The sequence below is a fragment of the Somniosus microcephalus genome, chromosome 18, assembly GCF_052327205.1.
Source record: "Somniosus microcephalus isolate GS21.2 chromosome 18, FLI_Smic_1.0, whole genome shotgun sequence".
Lineage (NCBI taxonomy): Eukaryota > Metazoa > Chordata > Chondrichthyes > Squaliformes > Somniosidae > Somniosus > Somniosus microcephalus.
Genome location: NC_141004.1, coordinates 20,475,894 through 20,503,694, shown reverse-complemented (window position 1 = coordinate 20,503,694; position 27,801 = coordinate 20,475,894). Strand labels below are relative to the sequence as shown.

Sequence of the window (27,801 nt, the reverse complement as noted above, 5' to 3'; positions counted from 1 at the left end):
CTCAGAGTCTAATTTGACAAAATGATCTGAACTTTTCCTTGCTATTTTCTAGCTGCTCAGTGGCCCGACTCAAAGCCATTTTCATTCAGCTCTTCCCAATAATTTCATGGCTTCCGAAGTACAACTTTAAGAAGTGTCTCATTTTTGATATCATAGCCGGTATCAGTGCTGGGACTATTCAAGTCCCCCAAGGTAAGAAGCATTCTTCTCTAGACTGAAGCCCAGTAATATTTTTGTGCCTGTGAGATGACACAGCGTGGATGAAATAGTAGCTCTATACTTCAATGATGTTATAACAAGCTTACAGCTGGTGTCCTTTATCAAGGCTCTACGTCCTCCCTTTTTATTATACAATGGTTTCTTCATGGGAAGCTTGTAGTCACTGTTTTTATTATAATGAGATCCCATTGAATTCCATATTTGCATTCTTCAAATCCACACAACAACATGGGAGCATAGGAACAGGAGGAGGCCATTCAGCACCCTCGAGCCTGTTCGGCCATTCAATGAGATCATGGCTGATCTGTATCTTAACTCCATCCACCCGCCTTGGCTCCATATCCCTTAATACCCTTGGCTAGCAACAATCTATCAATCTCAGGTATAAAATTATTAATTGAGCTAGCATCTATTGCTTTTTGTGGGAGAGAGTTCCACACTTCAACCACCCTTTGTGTGAAGAAGTGTTTCCTAACTTCTCCCCTGAATGGCCTGGCTCTGATTTTAAGGTTATCTCCCCTTGTCCTAGACTCCCCAATCAGCGGGAAAAAGTTTCTCTATCTACCCTATGAGTTCAATCAAAACATCCCTTAACCTTTTATATTCCAGGGACTACAAGTCTAGTTTATGTAATCACTCCTCATAATTTAACCCTTGGAGCCCTGGTAACATTCTGGTGAATCTGCGCTGCACTCCTTCCAAGGCCAATATATCCTTTCTAAGGTGCAGTTCCCAGAACTGTACACAGTACTCCAGGTGTGGCCTAACCAGGGCTTTGTATAGACGTAGCAACGATTCCTCCCCTTTATATTCTAGCTCTCTAGTTCTGAAGGCTAACATTCCATCGGCATTTTTAATTATTTTTTGTACCTGACTTGACTACTATATTTTAGTGATCTGTGTACATGGACCCCTAAATCTCTTTGAACCTTCACTGTTCCTATCTTTTCACCATTTAAATAATACTCTGTTCTATCCTTTTTTGGTCCAAAATGGATGACCTCACACTTACCTGTGTTGAAGTCCATCTGCCACAGTTTTGCCCACTCACATAATCTTTCAGTGTCTCTCTGTAATTTTATGCTCCTAGCTACACTAGCTACTATGCTACCAATCTTTGTATCATTGGCAAACTTGGATATATGTCTCTCTATTGTGTTATCTAAGTCATTAATAAATATAGTGCATAGTCGAGGCCACAGACCCTTGTGGGACATCACCAGTCACTCACTCCCTTCCAATTTAAGTGCATAGCCATTATCCCTACCCTTTGTCTTCTAACCAATCTCCTAACTAGGTCAATAATTTGCCTTTAATTCCATGAGCTTTGATTTTAGCTAACTACCTCTTGTGTGGAACCTTATGGAATGCCTTCTGGAAATCCAGATAAACTGCATTCATAGACATTCCCCTGTCTATTATTTTAGTTACTTCCTCAAAAAATTCAATTAGGTTTGTTTGACATGACCTACCCTTTACAAATCCATGTTGGCTCTCTCTAATCAGCTCAAATTTCTCGAAGTGCTCAGTCACTCTGTCCTAAATGTATAGATTCCAATAACATCTCCACAACAGATGTTAGACTGACAGGTCTATCATTTCCTGGATTCTTCCTCTCACCTGTCTTAAACAATGGAGTTACATTTGCAATTTTCCAATCTTAAGAGACAATTCCTAAATCGAGGGTGCTTTGGAAGATTATGACTAAAGCATCTGCAATTTCTTCACCTACTTTCTTTAAAACCCTAGGGTGGAAACCATCAGGTCCTGGGGATTTGTCAGCCTTTAGCGCCATTATTTTTTTCTAATGTTATTTTTGTTCTATTTGCTGTACTTTGAATTTTCAGCTGGACAAATACACTTTTATAATTACCCTGCTGGCTTTGGTGCAATCATAGAATTTTACAGCACAAAAGGTGGACATTTGACCCAGAGTGCCTGCATCCTCTATCTGAAAGAGCAATTCACTGAATCCCAATCCCCGGCCCTTTCCCCATACTCTGTTATGTTTTCCTTTTTCAAATATTTATCCACTTCCCTTTTCAAAGGTCATATAGATTCAGCTTCCACCATTTTTTCTGGTAGGCCATGCCATGTCCTAACAACCTCCTGTATACAACAAAAATTCTCCTAACCTCTCCCTTTGTTCATTTATTCATGATGCCCGTGTCTGTACAATGAGTTCCCATGATGCCCGTGTCTCTATAATGAGTTCCCATGATGCCCGTGTCTGTATAATGAGTTCCCATGATGCCCGTGTCTGTATAATGAGTTCCCATGATGCCCGTGTCTGTATAATGAGTTCCCATGATGCCCGTGTCTGTATAATGAGTTCCCATGATGCCTGTGCCACTACAATGAGTTCCCATGATGCCTGTGTCTGTACAATGAGTTCCCATGATGCCCGTGCCACTACAATGAGTTCCCATGATGCCTGTGTCTGTACAATGAGTTCCCATGATGCCCGTGCCACTACAATGAGTTCCCATGATGCCTGTGTCTGTACAATGAGTTCCCATGATGCCTGTGTCTGTACAATGAGTTCCCATGATGCCTGTGTCTGTACAATGAGTTCCCATGATGCCTGTGTCTGTACAATGAGTTCCCATGATGCCTGTGCCACTACAATGAGTTCCCATGATGCCTGTGTCTGTACAATGAGTTCCCATGATGCCCGTGCCACTACAATGAGTTCCCATGATGCCCGTGCCACTACAATGAGTTCCCATGATGCCCGTGCCACTACAATGAGTTCCCATGATGCCTGTGTCTGTACAATGAGTTCCCATGATGCCCGTGCCACTACAATGAGTTCCCATGATGCCTGTGTCTGTACAATGAGTTCCCATGATGCCTGTGTCCGTACAATGAGTTCCCATGATGCCTGTGTCTGTACAATGAGTTCCCATGATGCCCATGTCTGTACAATGAGTTCCCATGATGCCCGTGCCACTACAATGAGTTCCCATGATGCCCGTGTCTGTACAATGAGTTCCCATGATGCCTGTGCCACTACAATGAGTTCCCATGATGCCCGTGCCACTACAATGAGTTCCCATGATGCCTGTGCCACTACAATGAGTTCCCATGATGCCTGTGTCTGTACAATGAGTTCCCATGATGCCTGTGCCACTACAATGAGTTCCCATGATGCCCGTGCCACTACAATGAGTTCCCATGATGTCTGTGCCACTACAATGAGTTCCCATGATGTCTGTGTCTGTACAGTGAGTTCCCATGATGCCTGTGTCTGTACAATGAGTTCCCATGATGCCCGTGCCACTACAATGAGTTCCCATGATGCCTGTGTCTGTACAATGAGTTCCCATGATGCCCATGCCACTACAATGAGTTCCCATGATGCCTGTGTCTGTACAATGAGTTCCCATGATGCCTGTGTCTGTACAATGAGTTCCCATGATGCCTGTGTCTGTACAATGAGTTCCCATGATGCCCATGTCTGTACAATGAGTTCCCATGATGCCCGTGCCACTACAATGAGTTCCCATGATGCCCGTGTCTGTACAATGAGTTCCCATGATGCCTGTGCCACTACAATGAGTTCCCATGATGCCCGTGCCACTACAATGAGTTCCCATGATGCCTGTGCCACTACAATGAGTTCCCATGATGCCTGTGTCTGTACAATGAGTTCCCATGATGCCTGTGCCACTACAATGAGTTCCCATGATGCCCGTGCCACTACAATGAGTTCCCATGATGTCTGTGCCACTACAATGAGTTCCCATGATGCCTGTGTCTGTACAGTGAGTTCCCATGATGCCTGTGCCACTACAATGAGTTCCCATGATGCCCGTGCCACTACAATGAGTTCCCATGATGCCTGTGCCACTACAATGAGTTCCCATGATGCCCGTGCCACTACAATGAGTTCCCATGATGCCTGTGCCACTACAATGAGTTCCCATGATGCCCGTGTCTGTACAATGAGTTCCCATGATGCCTGTGCCCCTACAATGAGTTCCCATGATGCCTGTGCCACTACAGTGAGTTCCCATGATGCCTGTGCCACTACAATGAGTTCCCATGATGCCCGTGCCACTACAATGAGTTCCCATGATGCCCGTGCCACTACAATGAGTTCCCATGATGCCTGTGCCACTACAATGAGTTCCCATGATGCCTGTGCCACTACAATGAGTTCCCATGATGCCCGTGTCTGTACAATGAGTTCCCATGATGCCTGTGCCACTACAATGAGTTCCCATGATGTCTGTGCCACTACAATGAGTTCCCATGATGCCCATGTCTGCACAATGAGTTCCCATGATGCCCGTGCCACTACAATGAGTTCCCATGATGCCCGTGCCACTACAATGAGTTCCCATGATGCCTGTGCCACTACAATGAGTTCCCATGATGCCCGTGCCACTACAGTGAGTTCCCATGATGCCCGTGCCACTACAATGAGTTCCCATGATGCCTGTGCCACTACAATGAGTTCCCATGATGCCTGTGCCACTACAATGAGTTCCCATGATGCCCATGTCTGTACAGTGAGTTCCCATGATGCCTGTGCCACTACAATGAGTTCCCATGATGCCCGTGCCACTACAATGAGTTCCCATGATGCCCGTGCCACTACAATGAGTTCCCATGATGTCTGTGCCACTACAGTGAGTTCCCATGATGCCTGTGTCTGTACAATGAGTTCCCATGATGCCCGTGCCACTACAATGAGTTCCCATGATGCCTGTGCCACTACAATGAGTTCCCATGATGCCTGTGCCACTACAGTGAGTTCCCATGATGCCCGTGTCTGTACAATGAGTTCCCATGATGCCTGTGCCACTACAATGAGTTCCCATGATGCCTGTGCCACTACAGTGAGTTCCCATGATGCCCGTGTCTGTACAATGAGTTCCCATGATGTCCGTGCCACTACAATGAGTTCCCATGATGCCTGTGCCACTACAATGAGTTCCCATGATGCCTGTGCCACTACAATGCATTCCTATGATGCCTGTGCCACTACAATGAGTTCCCATGATGCCTGTGCCACTACAATGAGTTCCCATGATGCCCGTGCCACTACAATGAGTTCCCATGATGCCTGTGCCACTACAATGAGTTCCCATGATGCCCGTGTCTGTACAATGAGTTCCCATGATGCCTGTGCCACTACAATGAGTTCCCATGATGCCCGTGCCACTACAATGAGTTCCCATGATGCCCGTGCCACTACAATGAGTTCCCATGATGCCCGTGCCACTACAATGAGTTCCCATGATGCCCGTGCCACTACAATGAGTTCCCATGATGCCTGTGCCACTACAATGAGTTCCCATGATGCCTGTGCCACTACAATGAGTTCCCATGATGCCTGTGCCACTACAATGAGTTCCCATGATGCCTGTGCCACTACAATGAGTTCCCATGATGCCCGTGCCACTACAATGAGTTCCCATGATGCCCGTGCCACTACAATGAGTTCCCATGATGCCTGTGCCACTACAATGAGTTCCCATGATGCCTGTGCCACTACAATGAGTTCCCATGATGCCTGTGCCACTACAGTGAGTTCCCATGATGCCTGTGCCACTACAATGAGTTCCCATGATGCCCGTGCCACTACAATGAGTTCCCATGATGCCCGTGCCACTACAATGAGTTCCCATGATGCCCGTGCCACTACAATGAGTTCCCATGATGCCTGTGCCACTACAATGAGTTCCCATGATGCCTGTGCCACTACAATGAGTTCCCATGATGCCTGTGCCACTACAATGAGTTCCCATGATGCCCGTGCCACTACAATGAGTTCCCATGATGCCTGTGCCACTACAATGAGTTCCCATGATGCCCGTGCCACTACAATGAGTTCCCATGATGCCCATGTCTGTACAATGAGTTCCCATGATGCCCATGCCACTACAATGAGTTCCCATGATGCCCGTGCCACTACAATGAGTTCCCATGATGCCTGTGCCACTACAATGAGTTCCCATGATGCCTGTGCCACTACAATGAGTTCCCTTGATGCCCGTGTCTGTACAATGAGTTCCCATGATGCCTGTGCCACTACAATGAGTTCCCATGATGCCTGTGCCACTACAATGAGTTCCCATGATGCCCATGTCTGTACAATGAGTTCCCATGATGCCTGTGCCACTACAATGAGTTCCCATGATGCCTGTGCCACTACAATGAGTTCCCATGATGCCCATGTCTGTACAATGAGTTCCCATGATGCCTGTGCCACTACAGTGAGTTCCCATGATGCCCGTGCCACTACAATGAGTTCCCATGATGCCTGTGCCACTACAATGAGTTCCCATGATGCCCATGTCTGTACAATGAGTTCCCATGATGCCCGTGTCTGTACAATGAGTTCCCATGATGCCTGTGCCACTACAATGAGTTCCCATGATGCCCATGTCTGTACAATGAGTTCCCATGATGCCTGTGCCACTACAATGAGTTCCCATGATGCCTGTGCCACTACAATGAGTTGCCATGATGCCCGTGCCACTACAATGAGTTCCCATGATGCCCGTGCCACTACAATGAGTTCCCATGATGCCCATGCCACTACAATGAGTTCCCATGATGCCTGTGCCACTACAATGAGTTCCCATGATGCCTGTGCCACTACAATGAGTTCCCATGATGCCCATGTCTGTACAATGAGTTCCCATGATGCCCATGTCTGTACAATGAGTTCCCATGATGCCCGTGTCTGTACAATGAGTTCCCATGATGCCTGTGCCACTACAATGAGTTCCCATGATGCCCATGTCTGTACAATGAGTTCCCATGATGCCTGTGCCACTACAATGAGTTCCCATGATGCCTGTGCCACTACAATGAGTTGCCATGATGCCCGTGCCACTACAATGAGTTCCCATGATGCCCGTGCCACTACAATGAGTTCCCATGATGCCCATGTCTGTACAATGAGCTCCCATGATGCCCGTGCCACTACAATGAGTTGCCATGATGCCTGTGCCACTACAATGAGTTCCCATGATGCCTGTGCCACTACAATGAGTTCCCATGATGCCTGTGCCACTACAATGAGTTCCCATGATGCCCATGTCTGTACAATGAGTTCCCATGATGCCCGTGCCACTACAATGAGTTCCCATGATGCCTGTGCCACTACAATGAGTTCCCATGATGCCTGTGCCAGTACAATGAGTTCCCATGATGCCCGTGCCACTACAATGCGTTCCCATGATGCCTGTGCCAGTACAGTGTAATATATGAACTGGTTGATCCTGAATTAACAATATTTGCTTAAACATACTGATAAGAATCTTACTTCCCCAAATGTCTTCTTTTGATCTGAGCAGTGGACTGAATTTATTGTAAAACAATTTTTATATTTTATTTATTTGAATCATTTCCAAAACACTCCACACCTAAATCATTGGACTTCAAAAAACAATTAATTGTGTGAAGTGTTGTGGTATGATAAGTTGCTTTATAAATGAAAAAGTATTACTATAAGCTATCTTATTTTTAGTCTATATGATTATCATAGGGTTTCAGTATGATTAATGCATACTTTACAACATTCTCAAATGAACTCAGAGACCCAAGTTAAACAGTTAGTAAGAGGGTACAGTTTAAACTCAGGATGGGGACTCGCCCTTGGTAGTCAGAATATTAACTTAGGGCTGCAAATGTTCTGAAGCAATTGTAATTTTGCAAGTCACCTGTCGGCACAAATCTTGTACTGAATACAGTGAAAGAGAAGATTTTAACTTCAGGGAATGACCATAAAATCTGGTGTAAAAGCTATATTTCTTTGTATGTTTTATGTGTCTATTTATGGAGGATGCATTATTATGCCAGCATGTTCCAATTTGTTTTTAACTTTAAAAGTGGGGGGAGGGTGAGAGGCACTTGTGTAACTTATCACTAGAAGTTTATGGGCAAGTAATGAATTATATCAATGAAGAAAAAGTGTTTTTTCTTTTGTTAACTGCAGCGATGTATATGCAGGGCGGTTTATTGGTGCCTCAGACTGTAATGTGCTTCTTCCTATTAAGATGTGCTTTATTTACTAGGAATGGCGTTTGCTCTGCTGGCCAGTCTCCCTCCAGTCAATGGGTTGTATTCCTCGTTCTTCCCTCTTCTTATTTACTTCTTCCTTGGAAGCATACACCACATGGTCCCAGGTTGGTCTGTCTTGTTTATTTTTATTCTTAGCACAAAACAAACATGTATTTTGAAATAACAACAGAAAATGCTGGAAAAACTCAGCAGGTCAGGCAACATCCGTGGAGAGAAATTTGAGTTGACGTTTCGGGCCGAAACCCTTCTTCAAAACTGGAAAGAAAAGAAAATAGATCGAAGGCAGGGCTGCGATCGGACAAAAGAAGTGAAAGAAACAAAAGAAGTAAAAGAGACAATAAAAGGTAGACGAGATGGTAATAGGCTGAGATTAGGTGTAAAGTGTACTGGCAGGGCAAGAGATAGCAGCCAGGTGTGAGAGAGAAGCAAAAGGAAAGGGGTAGGGGGGGGGGAAAGGAGTGGAAAAATTACAAGAAAAATGTGTAATAGGGGCCAAGGTTATGACCTAAAATTGTTGAACTCGATATTGGAACAATACAAGAGGCCAAGGACGGTGAGGTCCGAGTGGGAATGGAGCAGTGAATTAAAATGACAGGCGACCGGAAGCTCGGGGTCACCCTTACGGACTGAACGGAGGTGTTCCGCAAAGCGGTCACCCCATCTGCGTTTGGTCTCCCCAATGTCGAAACACTTAATTGCAAGATGATGTAACCCAAAGTGAACGGCAATCTTTTATTGCAAAGAATATTTTATAGGACTTGTTTATGATAACTGAGTTGAGGTTTTTCTTTAAATTGCGATTTTATTTCTGTTGCCTTCATTTTGACAATGGGATTCATTGTCACTTCATTCTATGCTCAACTCAACAAACCAGTCAAACAGGCAGGCAAAGTGACCCTCTGTTCATGTCACTCTTGGATCAACAAGGGAGGTATGAAAACAGAAGATGTTGGAATTACACAACGAGCTAGTCAGCGCCGAAAGAGAAAGTCAAGTTAATGTTTCAGGTGAAACTTTAGCCGAAAGAAAAGTTCTGATGAAGTGTGACAGGTGCCTGTTCTCTTTCAGGCACCAGCTGAGCTGCTGTGTATTTCCAGCAATTCTATTTGATCTCAGGTTTCCAACATGCATGGTCTTCTCTCTTTATCAGGGAGTGCCTTGCCTGCTAGATATGCGCACTCTCCCCCACTCCACCACCCCTCCACCCACTGCCCAGCAAAATTCCTCAGACAATTCTCCGTTAGCACGACTGAGATTGTGACTATTTTGTGTGAGAACTTGCAAATGGGGACCAATGGGGTAGATTTTGATGTTTGGGCGGTGACTGGTGGAGCGCGCTCACAGCGTGCAATGACCTATCATATCTACCCTGTATGGGCAGGGTCATACATTTCTAAAATGGCCACAGGAGGTTGGATAGAAGGTAATCTCGCCTGGAAACGTATTCAACAGTAACAACATGCATTTATATAGCGCATTTAACATAGTAAAGCCTCCTAAGGTGCTTCACAGGAGCCTTTTCAATCAGAATTTGACACCAAGCCACATTATTAGGACAGGTGGTCAAAAGCTTGGTCAAAGAGATAGATTTTAAGGCGCGTCTTAAAGGATGGGAAAGAGGTAGAGAGGCGGAGAGGTTTAGGGAGGAAATTCCAGAGCTTCGGGCCGAGACAGCTGAAGGCACGGCCACCAATGGTGGAGCGATTAAAATCGGGAATGCGCAAGAGGCCAGAATTGGAGGAGCGCTGAGATCTCGGAGGGCTGTAGGGCTGAAGGAGGTTCGAGATAGGGAGTTATTTAATGATTACTTTGATCTCATGAGTGGAATCCAATAATTCCTGATCCATTGCTCAACAGATTGAATATAGTTGGTGCACTGCATTAGATTTAGTTTGTAAATAAGGATGGCATTATATTTTAGAGCCAAATGTACCTTGAGTGGTAAGATGAGCTGAGGTACATTTGAATATACACAGGATTTTTTTAATAGACCATTGGGGTCTAAATTCAAACATACGAACATACGAAAGGGAAAAGACCAGCTGGTCCATCAATGACTGGAGCCTCAGGAATAGACAATTCCTAACCCCTCTCGGGTATTTAATCTCCTGGGAGAGGCAAATCACGGAAATATCCAGGGCCAATAAGAGAAAACAAAATCTGGAAAATTCTTCTCTGGCCCCCTTCAGGCAATCAAAACCAGTCCAGGAGTCCCAACACTGTTGCGCCTGTTTACCAGGCTTGAAATGTGCACAACGATAACCAATTTCGCAGGGCAAAGGCCTGCGATGGAAAAGGCGTGCGGGCCTCTCCTAAATTGAGTGAGGCCTTTGTGGCCTTGTCGTCCATTTTCAATCCAGAAGCCTAAATTCGTTTAGACTAGTCGAAGCTTGCGCTTCAGCATTTCCAGGCCTCGAGCTGCCTAACCAGTGGGGAGCGGTCGCTCACATAAAGCTCCCAAAACCTCCTGAAAAGTCCTGCATGTTGAGCCAGAAGGAGCAGGGGTGCTCCTCCTGACTCCACAGAGCTATTTCAGGCTGATGGTGGCCTGCCTTCACTTAGCCCTCCAGAACGCCTTCCTCCCCGCACCCCCCACCGCCAGACTTACCTGTGGGACTGAGCGCTGGACAAAATTAGTTAGACCCCGACAGGTGAGCCGTGCTGTGGCGCCTGATTGCCGCCCTCGTCTCACCTGAATTATGATAACCAGGCCCGAGGACAAATTTAGGACACGCCAGAATCGCACGGTTTCAGCCGCGAACAAACTTAGGCCCCGCTGTTACAAATTCTGATCCAAATCTAGCATTTCTGGGCCAGCTTTTTATTCTGCCATTATTGTTTCCCAGAGCGAAAACCCAATTAATTCATGTTCAAATTGTCTGCTCTTCAGAACTGTGCTCTGTAAGATAAAATTCAATGGTCCTGCACTCCCAGCCACACTTGAAGAGAGCACGGGTCGGAGATGGGCTATAATACTGCAGCAACGGTTCTCCAACCCATGCTCTGGTTGAGCATTGCTGCCTGCCATTGAGTGTAGGAATAGTGAATGTGCCTCTATATTCTACAAATTGAGATATTATACAAGTTTTGCCTAACAGATTTCTAAATGTGGTGCAGTGTAAAGCTATCTGAAGTTCCAACGGACAGTTGCCAGGAGGTTATACTGTGGACTTGTTGCCACAATTCCCTTCCTGCAAGTTCCTGCTCTCAGCTGAGCTGGCAGGAGGAGATTGCGAAAGAAGACAAGATGTTACCTTAAAAGAAAGGAGAGAAAAATCATAAGACAGGTCACACAGGGCCAATCCTTTTCCCATCTCTCAATGGCTGGTTATCGAGTGGCACAAGCAGAGCCTGGGTGCAAGTTAAGGTGTCAGCCTTGGCTTAGTGTCAGAAGTGTCAGACTCGCCTCTGAGTCAGAAAGGGTTGAGGGTTCATGTCCCACTTCAGAGACTTGAGCACAAAATCTAGGCTGACACACCCAGTGCAGTGCTGAGGGAGCACTGCTCTGTCGGAGGTGCTGTCTTTCGGATGAGACGTTAAACCGAGGCCCTGTCTGCCCTCTGAGGTGGAGGTAAAAGATCCCATGGTGCTATTTCGCAGAAGAGCAGGGGAGTTCTCCCCACTGTCCTGGCAAATATTCATCCCTCAACCAACACCACTAAAATAGATGATCTGGACAGTTATCACATTGCTGTTTATGGGACCTTTCTGTGTGCAAATTGGCTGCCGCATTTTCCTACATTTCAACACTTTATAAAAATTGGCTGTAAAACGCTTTGGGACATCCTGAGGTCATGAAAGGGGCTATATAAATGCAAGTCTTTCTCTTTAATTGTTTTTCCACTTGGCTGAGGAACAGTGAGTGGTACAAGAAGAATTTTATTCTGTTAACGCTGGAGTAGAAGATTAAGAATGACAAAAAAAATCATGTTCCTCAAGCTAGTTCTAAACATCATCTTATGTGTTTCTAACAGGTACCTTTGCTGTGCTGAGTATTATAGTCGGGAGTGTGGTTCAAACTATGGCCCCACTTAAAAACTTTCAACACTACAATGAAAGTCTGAATGACACAATCACAGATTTTGTTCATATGAATGAAGTTCGCATGCGGATTTCAGGAACTCTAACGTGCTTAACGGCTATAATACAGGTAAGGAATTCAAACACATCTCTGAGAGATGGAAGTCATTACGGCAAAATGGATTGGAAATATTCTTCTGCTCCAAGGAGATTTGCAGATTTAATCTCTCTTTCATTTTAAGCATTTTTTTTAAAAAAACCGGGGGAAAAAAGAACAAAATCTCTTCAGCTGCTGAGAGAGTGTAGTGAAATACAACAGAGAATTCCTGGATATCAGCTCCTGAGGGAGGGTAGTGAAATACAACAGTAAATTCGTGGATATCAGCTCCTGAGGGAGTGTGGTGAAATACAACAGTAAATTCCTGGATATCAGCTCCTGAGGGAGTGTGGTGAAATACAACAGTAAATTCCTGGATATCAGCTCCTGAGGGAGAGTGGTGAAATACAACAGAGAATTCCTGGATATCAGCTCCTGAGGGAGTGTGGTGTAATACAACAGAGAATTCCTGGATATCAGCTCCTGAGGGAGTGTGGTGAAATACAACAGTAAATTCCTGGATATCAGCTCCTGAGGGAGTGTGGTGAAATACAACAGTAAATTCCTGGATATCAGCTCCTGAGGGAGTGTGGTGAAATACAACAGAGAATTCCTGGATATCAGCTCCTGATGGAGTGTGGTGTAATACAACAGAGAATTCCTGGATATCAGCTCCTGAGGGAGTGTGGTGAAATACAACAGAGAATTCCTGGATATCAGCTCCTGAGGGAGTGTGGTGAAATACAACAGAGAATTCCTGGATATCAGCTCCTGAGGGAGGGTAGTGAAATACAACAGTAAATTCCTGGATATCAGCTCCTGAGGGAGTGTAGTGTAATACAACAGAGAATTCCTGGATATCAGCTCCTGAGGGAGTGTGGTGAAATACAACAGAGAATTCCTGGATATCAGCTCCTGAGGGAGTGTGGTGAAATACAACAGTAAATTCCTGGATATCAGCTCCTGAGGGAGGGTAGTGAAATACAACAGTAAATTCCTGGATATCAGCTCCTGAGGGAGGGTGGTGAAATACAACAGTAAATTCCTGGATATCAGCTCCTGAGGGAGGGTAGTGAAATACAACAGTAAATTCCTGGATATCAGCTCCTGAGGGAGGGTGGTGAAATACAACAGAGAATTCCTGGATATCAGCTCCTGAGGGAGTGTGGTGAAATACAACAGAGAATTCCTGGATATCAGCTCCTGAGGGAGTGTGGTGTAATACAACAGAGAATTCCTGGATATCAGCTCCTGAGGGAGTGTGGTGAAATACAACAGAGAATTCCTGGATATCAGCTCCTGAGGGAGTGTGGTGTAATACAACAGTAAATTCCTGGATATCAGCTCCTGAGGGAGTGTGGTGAAATACAACAGTAAATTCCTGGATATCAGCTCCTGAGGGAGTGTGGTGAAATACAACAGAGAATTCCTGGATATCAGCTCCTGATGGAGTGTGGTGTAATACAACAGAGAATTCCTGGATATCAGCTCCTGAGGGAGTGTGGTGAAATACAACAGAGAATTCCTGGATATCAGCTCCTGAGGGAGTGTAGTGAAATACAACAGAGAATTCCTGGATATCAGCTCCTGAGGGAGTGTGGTGAAATACAACAGACAATTCCTGGATATCAGCTCCTGAGGGAGTGTAGTGTAATACAACAGAGAATTCCACGATATCAGCTCCTGAGGGAGTGTAGTGAAATACAACAGTAAATTCATGGACAGTGCACCCCAAGAGGGAGCCACACTCGAAGGGCGCATGAGTCGGAGATCGGGCTCGAACATTGCAGTGCTGATTCTCTGTCCTGCATTCTCTTTGAACCTGGTTCCCCAGTGGAAATGTGGAATTGATGAATTTGCCCTATAGTGTCATAGAGCCCTGACCTTGCTTAGTGTCATTGTCATTGGGTTCAAGTTCATTGGTCCCCTAGAGGATGAGTCTGGGGAATTAATAATGGGAAACAGGGAAACGGCAGAGACTTTGAACAAATATTTTGTATTGATCTTCACGGTGGAAGGCACTAAAAGCATCCGAATAATGGATAATCAAGGGGCTATTGGGGTGGGGGGGAACTTAAAACAATCACTATCACTAGAGAGAAAGTACTAGGCAAACTAATGGGACTAAAGGCGGACAAGTCCCCAGGACCTGATGGCCTGCATTCTAGGGTCTTAAAAGAGGTGGCTGCAGAGATAGTGGATGCGTTGGATGTAATCTACCAAAATTCCTTGGATTCTGGAGAGGTCCCAGCAGACTGGAAAAACCACAAATCTAATGCCCCTATTTAAGAAAGATGGGAGACAGAAAGCAGGCAACTATCGACCAGTTAGCCTAACATCTGTCATTGGGAAAATGCTGGAGTCCATCATAAAGGAAGTGATAGCAGGACATTTAGCAAATCATAATATAGGCAAGCAGAGTCAGCATGGTTTTATGAAAGGGAAATCATGTTTGACAAATTTGCTGGAGTGCTTTGAGGATGTAACGAGCAGGGTGGATAAAGGGGAACCAGTAGATGTTGTGTATTTAGATTTCCAGAAGGCATTTGATAAGGTGCCACATAAAAGGTTACTGCACAAGATAAGAGCTCACGAGGTTGGGGGTAATATATTAGCATGGATAGAGGATTGACTAACTAACAGAAAACAGAGAGTCGGGATAAATGGGTCATTTTCAGGTTGGCAAACTGTAACTAGTGGGGTGCCACAGGGATCAGTGCTGGGACCTCAACTATTTACAATCTATATTAATGACTTGGATGAAGGGACCGAGTGTAATGTAGCCAAATTTGCTGATGCTACAAAAACTTGTGACACAATTGCTGTGAAAATGAAGACCACTGAAGCTTGCCATTAAAAGAGGAAGTAACAAACCAAGTTACTCCAGCGGAACAGTTGCTCGTATCCATCAAACAAATGAACACCTCGAAATTATCAGCTAATTAGGGAGAATCGTCACGGTTTTGTAAAGGTAGGTAACGTCTAACTAGCTTAGTAGAGTTCTTTGACAGGATCACTAAGATGATGGATAAAGGAAAATCAAATATATACATGGATATTCAGAGGCTTTTGATAAGGTTCCACACAAGAGCTGCAATAGAGATGGATGGCATGGATAAAAAAAAGTTTGAAGACAAGAGGCAGAGGATTGCAATAAAAGGAACATTTTCAGATTGATGGGCAAATTGTGTGGAGGATGCAAAGAATCTCCAAAGGGACATAGATAGGCTAAGTGAGTGGGCAAAAATCTGGCAGATGGAGTATAATGTGGGAAAATGCAAGGTTATCCACTTTGGTAGGAAAAATAAAAAAGCAAATTAATATTTAAATGGGGAGAGATTACAAAATGCTGAGGTACAGAGGGATCTGGGGGTCCTTGTACATGAATCACAAAAAGTTAGTATGCAGGTACAGCAAGTAATTAGGAAGGCAAATGGAATGTTGGCCTTTATTGCAAAGGGAATGGAGTATAAAAGTAGGGAAGTCCTGTTACAACTGTACAGGGTATTGGTGAGACCGCACCTGGAGTACTGCGTACAGTTTTGGTCTCCTTATTTAAGGAAGGATATACTTGCATTGGAGGCAGTTCAGAGAAGGTTCACGAGGTTGATTCCGGAGATGAAGGGGTTGTCTTATGAAGAAAGGTTGAGCAGGTTGGCCCTATACTCATTGGCGTTTAGAAGAATGAGAGGTGATCTTATTGAAACGTATAAGATTCTGAAGGGGCTTGACAGGGTAGATGCAGAGAGGATGTTTCCCCTCGTGGGGGAATCTAGAACTAGGGGGCATAATTTCAGAATAAGGGGGCACTCATTTAAATCGGAAATGAGGAGGAATTTCTTCTCTCAAAGGGTCGTGAGTCTTTGGAATTCTCTACCCCAGAGAGCTGTGGAGGCTGGGTCATTGAATATATTTAAGGTGGAGATAGACAGATTTTTGAATGGTAAGGGAGTCAAGGGTTATGGGGAGCGGGCAGGGAAGTGGAGTTGAGGCCAAGATCAGATCAGCCATGATCTTATTGAATGGTGGAGCAGGCTTGAGGGGCCGAATGACCTACTCCTGCTCCTACGTCTTATGTTCTTATGTTCTTAAGTTCCACTCCACAGGCTTGAGCACAAAAATCTAGGCTGACACTGCAGTGCAGTACTGAGGGAGTGCTGCACTGTCGGATGCGCCTTCTTTCGGATGGGACAATTGATCCCAATGGAATAAGGTCGGGGCGGTTGGAGGTGGGAGGTCACGTGAGGAAACCTCCAGGACTACATCCAACCAGAGCTGGCAACCCTAACTGCCCTTCACCTGATTCACAACAACCTATGATAAACTACTTTGCCAAGCGAAAGAAAAATACACAAGCATTTGAATTAAGGCCATATTCCAATGGCTCTACATAGGGGAAAAGGGTTTTGGCAGTGGATAGCTCCAGTTAAAGAGCTGGCACTGTTCTCTGCTGTGATTTTGTTGATTCTACATGTTGTACAACAACAAATGGAAATGCACTGAATGACAACTTCCTTCCTATTGATTAACAGATCTGCTTAGGCTTCGTTCAGTTTGGCTTTATTTCCATTTACCTCTCCGAATCCTTCATCAGAGGATTCATGACTGCAGCTGGGCTACAGATCTTAATCTCGGTGTTGAAATACATCTTTGGTCTGCAAATCCAAGCGTACAGTGGCCCACTGGCAATAATATATGTAAGTAACAGACAGCCAGCTATTAGCAGGATATTTGTGTCATCGCTCTTCCTGGAGCCCGCAGCTTAACGTTTCTGATCTTGTTATTTTTTTTTAAACCAGACGTTCATTGACATCTGCAAAAACCTTCCCCATACCAATGTAGCATCACTGATTTTTGCTCTGATCAACGGCGTGGTCCTATTTATTGTAAAGGAGATAAACGTCAGATTTAAGCACAAGCTACCATTCCCCATCCCTATGGAAATCGTTGTAGTAAGTAAAGCCTTGCCGCTCCTATCTATTCTTGGACCTTGCGTAGATTCGTGTTGAGACTAGTCGTCGCATTTGAGAGTTTCTGAAATCACGATTGGTTTTCTTTTGAAATTTAGTTTTTCTGCAAACTGTTGGGGGAGAAAGGGGGCGTGGGTCGGGGGGGAGGGGCTTAATGGCTCAGTGAGTAAATGCATCACCCAGCGTGGTACTGAGCATTCAGACCAGGAATGTTCTATCCTTGTTTCCTGGCCTGTTCTGTGTTCGCTGATCTCAGTCGGGGTGGTGGTGATGGGGGGAGGAGCAAATTGGACTTAGTGGGCCCAATTTTGAACCCGGGCGACAGTGTAAAATGGGCGCTATCGATGCAGCCGCCCGCTGTACATCTCCCCCGATTTTAATGTCCATCAAAGTCAGTGGAATCGCAGCCAGTATCCTCAAGTTAGGAAAGGGAAATCTATCAGGCAGCTTCTGATCATTAGCCAGTCAACCTTGTTGAAAAATGCGTATGTATGTTGGGTGAAGGAAGGATCAGGTGAATAACCTGTCCACACTGACTAACCAGACTCGAATGGTGACTGGGACAAAGTATCAGAGCCGCTAGTGCCTGTTACATAGAAACATCGAAACATAGAAGATAGGAGCAGGAGTAGGCCATTCGGCCCCTCGAGCCTGCTCCGCCATTCAATGCGATCATGGCTGATCATCCAAATTCAGTACCCGGTCCCTGCTTTCTCCCCCTACCCCTTGATCCCTTTAGCCTTAAGAAATATATCCAACTCCTTCTTGAATATATTTAATGAATTGACCTCTACTGCCTTCTGTGGTAGAGAATTCCAAAGGTTCACCACTCTCTGGGTGAAGAAATTCCTCCTCATTTCTGTCCTAAATGGCTTACCCCTTATCCTTAGACTGTGACCCCTGGTTCTGGACTCCCCGACCATCGGGAGTATCCTTCCTGCATCTAGTCTGTCCAGTCCTGTCAGAATTTTATACGTTTCAATGAGATCCCCTCTCATTCTTCTAAACTCCAGCGAGTATAAGCCCAATCGACCCAATCTCCCCTCATATGTCATTCCTGCCATCCCAGGTATCAGCCTGGTGAATCTTCGCTGAACTCCTTTCTTGGCAAGAACATCCTTCCTCAGATAAGGCGACCAAAACTGCACACAATACTCAAGATGTTGTACTGTTGTACTGTATCCTCGCAAAAATCACCACTTCCAGCCTAGAGAGGAAGGAAAAAGGAAGAGGGGAGGGGAAATCAATTTATTGCAATATATTTAAAAAATGGAATAAAGCTCTGCTTTTACTTTTAGGTCATCGTTTCCACAGCAATCTCAGGGGGTGCAGACTTACCAAATAAATATGGCATTGATGTCGTCGGAGTGATTCCTCTGGGGTGAGTGAGAATGGAGAATATAAATAGTCTCCTTTAACAGGTTGCTGGTGGTGAACCCAAACAGATATACAGCATATCTGGATCAAATACGACGTCAATGCTGAAGTGATTTATGATTGCGATCTGATTCTGGAGATTAGCGGGGCCATATTCTGAATTTGAACTCCTTGGGGGGGAGGGAAGCCTCACCCACCAGCAGAACATGCCGGAAATTCAGACACGTTCTGTGCACAATTTCTCGACCGTTAATTTAAATGGACTGAAAATCACATGCAGGGTGCACCCGAATTTCTCCAATGCACAAAGGCCGAAAATGGTGCCTTAAGATTTTGGCCTTGGATTCACTGGCGGGTTTGTTCCCACCCTCCCAACATCCAACAGAATGACCTGGAATTTAATAAAAGGAAATGATGGACAGCAAAAAATCTACAAAGGGTTCAATCCAAAACATGAAACCTGCTTTTTACTTACATAGGAAGAAAAATTCAGTATCGCCCCATTTGGGGCGCCATTATCGGCCGTGCGCAAAGTTTAGCGCCTGGTGCTAATTATCGCCTCCAACAGCAAACTTGGCTTTTATCGCCCCTGGAGGTGATTGGAGCGCTAAATCAGGCACTTCACACCTGTCTTAAGGCGCAAAGGCCGAAGAGCGAGGTGCCACCTCAGAGTGCTGGTGAAGGAAGGAAGGGCAAATCAAAATAAACCTGCAAAGTGCTGCTCAGTACTCAAAACTCCTTCACACAGCGTTGAATCTCTCCAGAAGTCTCTCTCTCTCTCTCAGAATGCGTGGTGCAAAAATGTCACCGGCAAAAAAAGGTAGGAAGCAGTCACCTTTAAATAGCGCTCCCCTAGTCCTTTTCTGACAGCATAACGCTCCCCTCAACCTGTCGTTGCTAGCGGCAGGCGGTAAGGCAGGGGGCGCCACTCAATATCCGGTCCGGGGCGCTAACGGGGCGTTGCGCACTCGACTGACGTCACAATCTGCCGGCGCAGGAGATCGTGGCGGTAGTGTTTAGCGCCGCCGCAAAATGTCTAGTTCATTTCGCGAGCGGCACAAACATCGCCGTGCCCAGGGGCTAGTTGCTTTGCGCCCCATTAGCGCCCTCTTAAGGCGCTAACGGGAGGAGCAAACAACTGAATTTTTCCCCCATAGTGTTTATTGAGAACTAATTGGTTTGGAACAGGTTTTGTGCTAATTGTTTAGCATGAGTTATGGGGTAGACTTAACGAGCTAGCTTGGCTTTGTACAGCGAGGCGGAGGAGTGGCGGGGGGGGAGGTGGGGGGGTACCCTCGGGAATTCGGCTACCAAGGCCAGTGCACCCTGCACCATTAATGGAGCACTGGGAGGGACGCACGGAGCTCCATGCCCGCATTGCTGCTATACACGCTGCACCGGGAGCTAAGTCCACTGGTTGGGGAGTCTAAGACGAGGGGGCATAGTCTAAAAATTAGAGCCAGGCCTTTCAGGAGTGAAGTTAGGAAATACTTCTACACACAAAGGGTGGTAGAAGTTTGAAACCCTCTTCCGCAAACGGCAATTGATGCTAGATCAATTGTTCATTTTAAATCTGAGATTGATAGATTTTGGTTAACTGAAGGGATATGGGACAAAGACGTCACAGATCAGCCATGATTTCATTGAATGGCGGACCAAGCTCGAGGGGCTAAACAGCCTCCTCCTGTTCCTATGTTCCTAATTCATAAAATCCAACCCTCGAACTCCCTAACTGGAATGTGAGGGGAGTTGTAATACTGAGAAACAAAAAAGTGGCTGCCCTGGTGTCTAATCTCTGTGTGGTAATACTTATATTTTTATATTAAGAATTTTCACCCACAAGTTTGAAAATATGTTCTTTGGCTTGAAGTAGATTTTAATCAGTACCACCAGCTGGTAATAAACCCCAAAACCACCCATCAAGAGTTGTCATCACACTGGTGACCTAGAAAACTGCTAAAAAATCAATCTATTGTTCACCACTTGGAAAAGCTTGCGTTGTAACATAAACCTGATCAGGAACTTATCTAGCACAGTGGCACCTGGATACAAATCCAGGGAGGTGACAAAAATCTCCTCAGTCTGTTGTTGTAAAGATCCCGCATGAACTGAGTTAAGGAAGTTTCGATCCAGTTTGTAGTGACAAACAGCTGGAACGTGCCCACAACTCTGTATTAACTGGCATAAATTCGGTAACCATTTTCAGTGAGAGGTTCAAGGTGGTCTAAATAGAAAATGGAATAAATTCCCGTTGGTGCAGCTATTCTTCTGAGATTTGGATTCACTGGGCAGAGTAAAAGGAATGTAGGAAATGGAAAGCAAGATTAGGGATCCCCTCCCCCTTTTCCCAGCCCCTAAACTTGCTTTCCATTTCCTGCTTTTTTCCAGTTCTGACAGAAGGTCATCGACCTGAAATGTTAACTCTGTTTCTCTCTCCACGGATGTTGCCCTGGCCAGCTGAGTTTTTCCAGCGTTTTCTGTTGTTATTTCGGATTTCCAGCATCCGCAGTATTTTGCTATGGTAAAAGGAATGTATCTAGCTTGTCCTGTGTGGGACAACACGTGTCTAAAGTGGGATCTGTTTTATTCCCCTCCACTGACATCCCTCATCTTGATCCCATCTAAAAATATCAAATTTTTCAGGAAACTGGATTTTATCAACAATTAATCCATTCAAAAGGGAAGTATAAGGTGAGAGCTTTCAGTACAAAGGCTAATTCTATGAATATGCCCTTCTAGCACAAAGCTTCACCTTGTGGGAGCACATTTTGGGAATTCAGATAAGAACTCGCTGTGATTTTCATTCCATTAATTTTAATGGATGGAAAATCAGGGTGAGCGCGTTCCCAAATTCCCAATATGCACTCCTAGTCTCCACGCCGGGATGGCGATAAGTGGAGTCCGCGCATCCATAATTCCCAAAATACTCTAGGTGGGTGAAGCAGCTTATAAAGTGCTCCCCAGTCTATGCAATGTTGAAGGAAACTATTACCACAGATAGCTGTAGCTTCAGTTTCAGCATCTAAGCTAATTTGGCCAAAACAAGAAGTTAAAATTCAGGAAGGATAAACTGCTCCATATTGTGTTTCAGTGATAACGTGGAATGAGACAGTCCATTAGCCCTGGTGTGAGATCACTGGTCTCCCTTACTGAGGATCTGATCTGATTCTGAACTCCAACTGATGTTTAATTTTCACTGTTGTCAGTGAAGAGGTCTCCAGTCCTGCTATTTGGAGTACATCAAAAGTAGTGATGCATTCCCATCTCAAAAGGAACCTGCCCCATACCGTGGGGCGTCTGGGATGGAGCTCAGCACACCCTGCATAATTAACAGAGAGCTGGGAGCGGCACACATGCCCAGCTTGCCTCATGCCTGGCAGTATCATACAGCATTAATGGCAGCCCTGGCAAGGTCTGTTGTGAAGAGCGTTTTCCCTCCCAGCTGAAAGAAGAGAGCATGGTCCCTCTTATTCTTTAGTTCTACAGTAAAGAGGGAGAATATAAGTACACCAATTTAGAGGAACAAAACTTAGAGGCAGTGACTAGGTTTCCACCCAGCTGGAGAAGGTCATTGCATTTTTCCTGTGTCAGGCCAAGTTCAGATTTTGGTAGCCTTGATTAAATAGGGATTTGTCCAAGTGATCCACTAATTCCCAGTGGAATGCCTTCCATCTACTTCAAGCAGTAAGTAAATATTGGCACTTCTTTTTTTTTCATCTCACAGGCTGCCTGCTCCAGATGCTCCTCAAGTCAATCTGTGGAGTGATATGGTTGGAACTGCTTTCTCACTTGCTATCGTTGGCTATGTCATTAACTTAGCTGTAGGGAGGACAATCTCCGCCAAGCATGGCTATGACATAAATGCAAACCAGGTACGAAGCCTGATATAATTATGTGAAGAATTAGTTATTTCTGTCCTTTTAAAAATTAGCTATGATATTCTACATCGCAACATTGTTACTGTAAACTCTCTTATCTCAGACTCCTGTTATTAAAAACATTGCCCCAGTACCAGTCCCTTAAAATGGACCTCAATCCTCAATAAAATGAACTGCTTTGTTGCTGGGGACATTGTAATGATAAGTCTGGCACTAATGCCAAGCGCTCTGTATCCCGAATGACCGTAAGCAATTTGGGGAACAACCAACCCATAGCCCCGATCATCTCAGTAATTCAACTAATCAGCCTGAGCCTACTCTATCTCTGCTCATGAGGTCCAGAAATTGACTATTGGAGCTGCAAAAATGCAACCTTATTGGAAGAAAACGTTAACGGTGGTTTTCCTGCCCTTACGGCAACTGCCGCTTATGATCCGTTAACCAAACCTGTCTCTCAGAACATTTATCAATCGCCTTTTCCATCCCGCTTCCATCTTGGTGGTACTGTTATAAAAAGAAAGCTCATCCTTTTGCCTTTTCTTTCTTCTCCAACTGTAACCTTGATGATATTGGGAAGGAATCTTCATCTATTGCTCTATCCTGTTTAATGATTTGAACTGAAACCATGTTTGGTCCTCACCATTTCTATGGGACCCTCCATGCTCTGGACTCCAATAACACCTGTGGTCCTAATAGTATCTCTTCCATTGTCCTCAAGATAGTGACAAAAGCTCTTCCCACTGGGAGGGCAGGGGGGGATGGAATTATTTCACAATTGTGACAGAGGGGGTTGGAATTTAGGGCTGAATCCAGATACACCAGGTTTTGGCTCCATTTACACTAAGCAGGGAGCCTCAATCCAGGCGGGGCAGGTAATTCTTCCAGCCCCCCATGTCCTGGCGTCAATCTAGGAATGTACCTGGCATGCGAGCCTGGGTTACCTTGGAAATCCTGCCAGAAGCACCACTGATAGGTTCAATGGGACCGGTGAAGCCCAGTGAAGCCTCCAACAATGACAAGGCCAAAGGTCATTGATCTTTGCTCCATACTTAGCCTTCCACCAATAATTAATAACTTATGGCCTACCTCGATCTTCAGGCTGCCCCACCCTCCGACGCTCCCTCTTGACTCTGTCCCTGGGATTTAGCGGTTGGGTTGCTGGTAGGTCGAAGCGGCAGGCAGAAGGTCCATCCTGAAGTGGTGGTGGTGGGATCACGCTGGAGGTGGCGGAAATGGCGACACCACCCTCCTCCGCCTGGCTGAACTTGTTCTCACATTAAACAACTTCTCCTTTGACTCCACCCACTTCCTCCAAATTAAAGGTTTTGCTTTGGGAACCCGCATGGGTCCTAGCTATGCCTGCCTTTTCGTGGGATATGTGGAACATTCTTTGTTCCAGTTCTACTCAAGTCCCCTCCCTCACCTCTTTTTCCGGTACATTGACGAATCTATTAATGCTCTCACCCTGAACTAGAAAATTTCATTCACTTTGCTTCCAATTTCTACCCTTCCCTCACCTTCGCATGGTCCATCTCCGACTCTCCCCTTCCCTTCCTCGACTTCTCTCTCCTTTCTGGGGATAGATTATCGCCCAACATCCACTACAAGCCCACTGACTCCCACAACCTCCTGGGCTACAGTTCCTCCCACCCCGCCTCCTGTAAGGACTCTATTCCATTCTCCCAGTTCCTCTGCCTCCACCGCAACTGCTTTGACGATCCCACCTTCCATACTAGTGCTTCCGATATGTCTTCCTTTTTCCTCAACCGAGGATTCCCATCTACTGTGGTTGAGGAGGAGGAGTCCACGGAGACGGAGCGGCTGATGGACATCGCGTTCCCACTGCCATTGGACGCAATTGAATTGACTTTTACTGAACATGGCGCTGTAGAATAGCGCCGTGTCTCTGTGAGTTCCCACAGCCTATTGTGGAAGTGATCGGGGAGTAAAAACATTCCATTGTAGTAATACATATGGCAAATAAAATTGATTTGATTTCATTTGACACAGCCCTCGGCCGTGTCCGTTCTATTTCCTGCATTTCTGCTCTCACCCCTTCTTCTCCCTCCCAGAACCACGATAAGGTTCCCCTTGTCCTCACCTTTCACCCCACCAGCCTCCACAAAAAACAGATCAGGAGGTAGATAACAGGACTGGAGGTAGATAAACAATGGCAAACATTTAAAGATAGAATGACAAAATTGCAAAAATTGTTTATACCAATCTGGCATAAAAGGAAATCTAAAAAGGTGACTCAACCGTGGATAACAGGGGAAATTAGAGACAGCATAAAATCCAAAGATAGGGCGTATAAAATAGCCAAAAAAAGCGCCAGAGCGGAAGATTGGGAACAGTTTAAGATAGAGCAAAGGAGGGCAAAGGGCATAATCAAGAGGGGCAAAATAGCTTACGAAAACAAGCTGGCGGAAAATATAAAAACTAACTCCAAAAGCTTTTATAAGTATATCAAAAGGAAAAGACTGGTGAAAACCAAAGTTGGTCCATTGCAGTCAGATACGGGGGAATATATAATGGGAAATAAGGAAATGGCAGATCAACTAAATGCATACTTTGGGTCAGTCTTTACGAAGGAAGACACAAAAAACCTCCCTGGGATATCGGGAAAAATAGGGACATTGGCAAAGGAGGAACTGACGCAAATCAATATCTCTAAGGATATGGTGTTAAGGAAGCTAAAGGGATTGAAGGTGGACAAATCCCCAGGGCCTGATAACATGCATCCTAGGGTACTGAAGGAGGTGGCCCTAGAGATAGCGGATGCACTAAGGATGATTTTTCAGAATTCATTAGACTCGGGAACAGTGCCGATGGATTGGAGGGTAGCTAACGTTACCCCACTATTCAAAAAGGGGGGTAGGGAAAAAGCAGGTAATTACAGACCTGTAAGCCTTACATCAGTTGTGGGCAAAATGCTGGAGTCCATCATTAAGGATGAAATAGCGGAGCACTTAGCAAATGGGGACAGGATAGGACAGAGTCAACATGGATTTACAAAGGGTAAATCGTGCTTGACTAATCTATTGGAATTTTTTGAGGGAGTAACTGGTAGAATAGATGGGGGAGAGCCAGTAGATGTGGTGTACCTGGACTTCCAAAAGGCCTTCGATAAGGTCCCACATAAAAGATTAGCATGGAAAATTGAGGCTCATGGGATAAAGGGGAAAGTTTTGGCGTGGATAGGGAACTGGCTGTCAGATAGAAAACAGAGAGTTGGAATAAACGGCTCATTTTCTGAATGGCAGGCAGTAACAAGTGGGGTACCACAGGGATCTGTCCTGGGCCCCCAGCTGTTCACAATTTACATTAATGACCTGGATCAGGGAGTCGGATGCAGCATTTCCAAATTTGCAGACGACACTAAACTAGGAGGGGGGGTGGGCTCAGAGGAAGAGACCAGGAAGCTCCAGAGCGATTTGGACAGACTGGGCGATTGGGCGGATAAATGGCAGATGCACTATAATGTGGACAAGTGCGAAGTTATCCACCTTGGGTGCAGGAACGGGAGGGCAAATTATTATTTAAATGGCAATAGATTGGGAGAGGGGGAAGTACAGAGAGACCTGGGTGTTCTTGTACACCAGTCACTGAAGGCGAGCATGCAGGTGCAACAGGCAGTCAAGAAGGCAAACGGTATGCTGGCCTTCATAGCAAAAGGGTTAGAATACAGGAACAGGGATACCTTGCTGCAGCTGTACAGGGCACTGGTGAGACCACACCTCGAGTACTGTGTACAGTTTTGGTCGCCTCATCTGAGGAAGGATGTTCTTGCCATGGAGGGGGTGCAGCGGCGATTCACCAGGCTGATACCAGGAATGGCGGGAATGACCTATGAGGAGAGACTATGTAGTTTAGGGATGTACACACTGGAGTTTAGAAGATTGAGAGGGGACCTCATAGAAGTGTATAAAATTCTGACAGGTCTAGACAGACTGGATGCAGAAGGAATGTTTCCCTTGGCGGGTGAGAACAGAACTAGAGGACATAATTTGAGGATAAGGGCTAAACCATTTAGGACAGAGATGAGGGGGAATTTCTTCACTCAGAGAGTGGTGAACCTGTGGAACTCATTGCCACAGAGGGCAGTGTACGCCAGCTCATTAAATATATTTAAGAGGGAATTAGATATATTTCTACGGGCAAAAGGGGTTAAGGGTTACGGAGAGAAGGCGGGGACGGGATACTGAATTAAAAGATCAGCCATGATCTCATCGAATGGCGGAGCAGGCACGAAGGGCCGAATGGCCTACTCCTGCTCCTATCTTCTATGTATCTATGTATCTATGTATCCTGCGCCATTTCCACCACCTCCAATGTGATCCCACCACCAAACGCATCTTCCCCTCCCCCCCCTTTCAGCATTCCGAAGGGACCGCTCCCTCAGAGACACGCTGGTCCACTCCTCTATCACTTCCAACACCGCTTCCCCTTCACCCAGTACCTTCCCATGCAAGCGCAGGAAATGCAACACCTGCCCTTTTACCTCCTCCCTTCCCACTGTCCAGGGCCCCAAACACTCCTTCCAGGTGAAACAGCGATTTACTTGTACTTCTTGCAATCTAGTATACTGTATTCGCTGCTCACGATGCGGTCTCCTCTACATTGGGGAGACCAAACACAGATTGGGTGGCCGCTTTGCGGAACACCTCCGTTCAGTCCGTAAGCATGACAATGAGCTTCCGGTCACCTGTTACTTTAATTCTTCGCTCCACTCCCACTCTGACCACTCTGTCCTCGGCCTCTTACACTGTTCCAATGAAGCTCAACATAAGCTCGAGAAACAGCACCTCATCTTTCGATTAGGCACTTTACAGCCTTCTGGACTCAATATTGATTGTAACAATTTCAGACCATAACCTCGGCCCCTAATTTTTTTCCCCTTTTTTTGTCACTTGGTAGCTGTTGATGATTCTGCCATCATCATTTACACCTCATCTAGAGTCATCTTTTGTTTCTTAACCTGTCCCATTACCATCTCCTTTTGCCTTGCACCATCATCCCTTTTGTCTTTTAATCTCTCCTGCCTTCCAGCCTATCACAGTCCTTCCCTTTTTGTTCTTTCCTTCCCTCCTCCCTGTCCCTGTCCCACACTTCCTCAAAAATCTGTTACATCTCTAACCTTTTTCCGGTTCTGACGAAGGGTCCTTGACCCGAAACATTGACTCTGTTTCTCTCTCCT

At 45.5% G+C, this 27,801-nt stretch overlaps 1 protein-coding gene across 1 annotated transcript in view; it reads left to right on the top strand.

The window, feature by feature from the left end:
- The window catches only part of LOC147105089 (solute carrier family 26 member 9-like), a 93,510-nt gene that overhangs the window by 1,057 nt on the left and 64,652 nt on the right, over positions 1-27,801 (top strand). Inside the window, exons 2-8 of the mRNA XM_086011741.1 lie at positions 53-192; positions 8,256-8,366; positions 12,237-12,412; positions 16,912-17,076; positions 17,179-17,331; positions 18,648-18,730; positions 22,451-22,598. Coding sequence (XP_085867867.1) covers positions 53-192; positions 8,256-8,366; positions 12,237-12,412; positions 16,912-17,076; positions 17,179-17,331; positions 18,648-18,730; positions 22,451-22,598 — 976 coding nt within the window. The remainder of the gene's footprint in view (positions 1-52; positions 193-8,255; positions 8,367-12,236; positions 12,413-16,911; positions 17,077-17,178; positions 17,332-18,647; positions 18,731-22,450; positions 22,599-27,801) is intronic.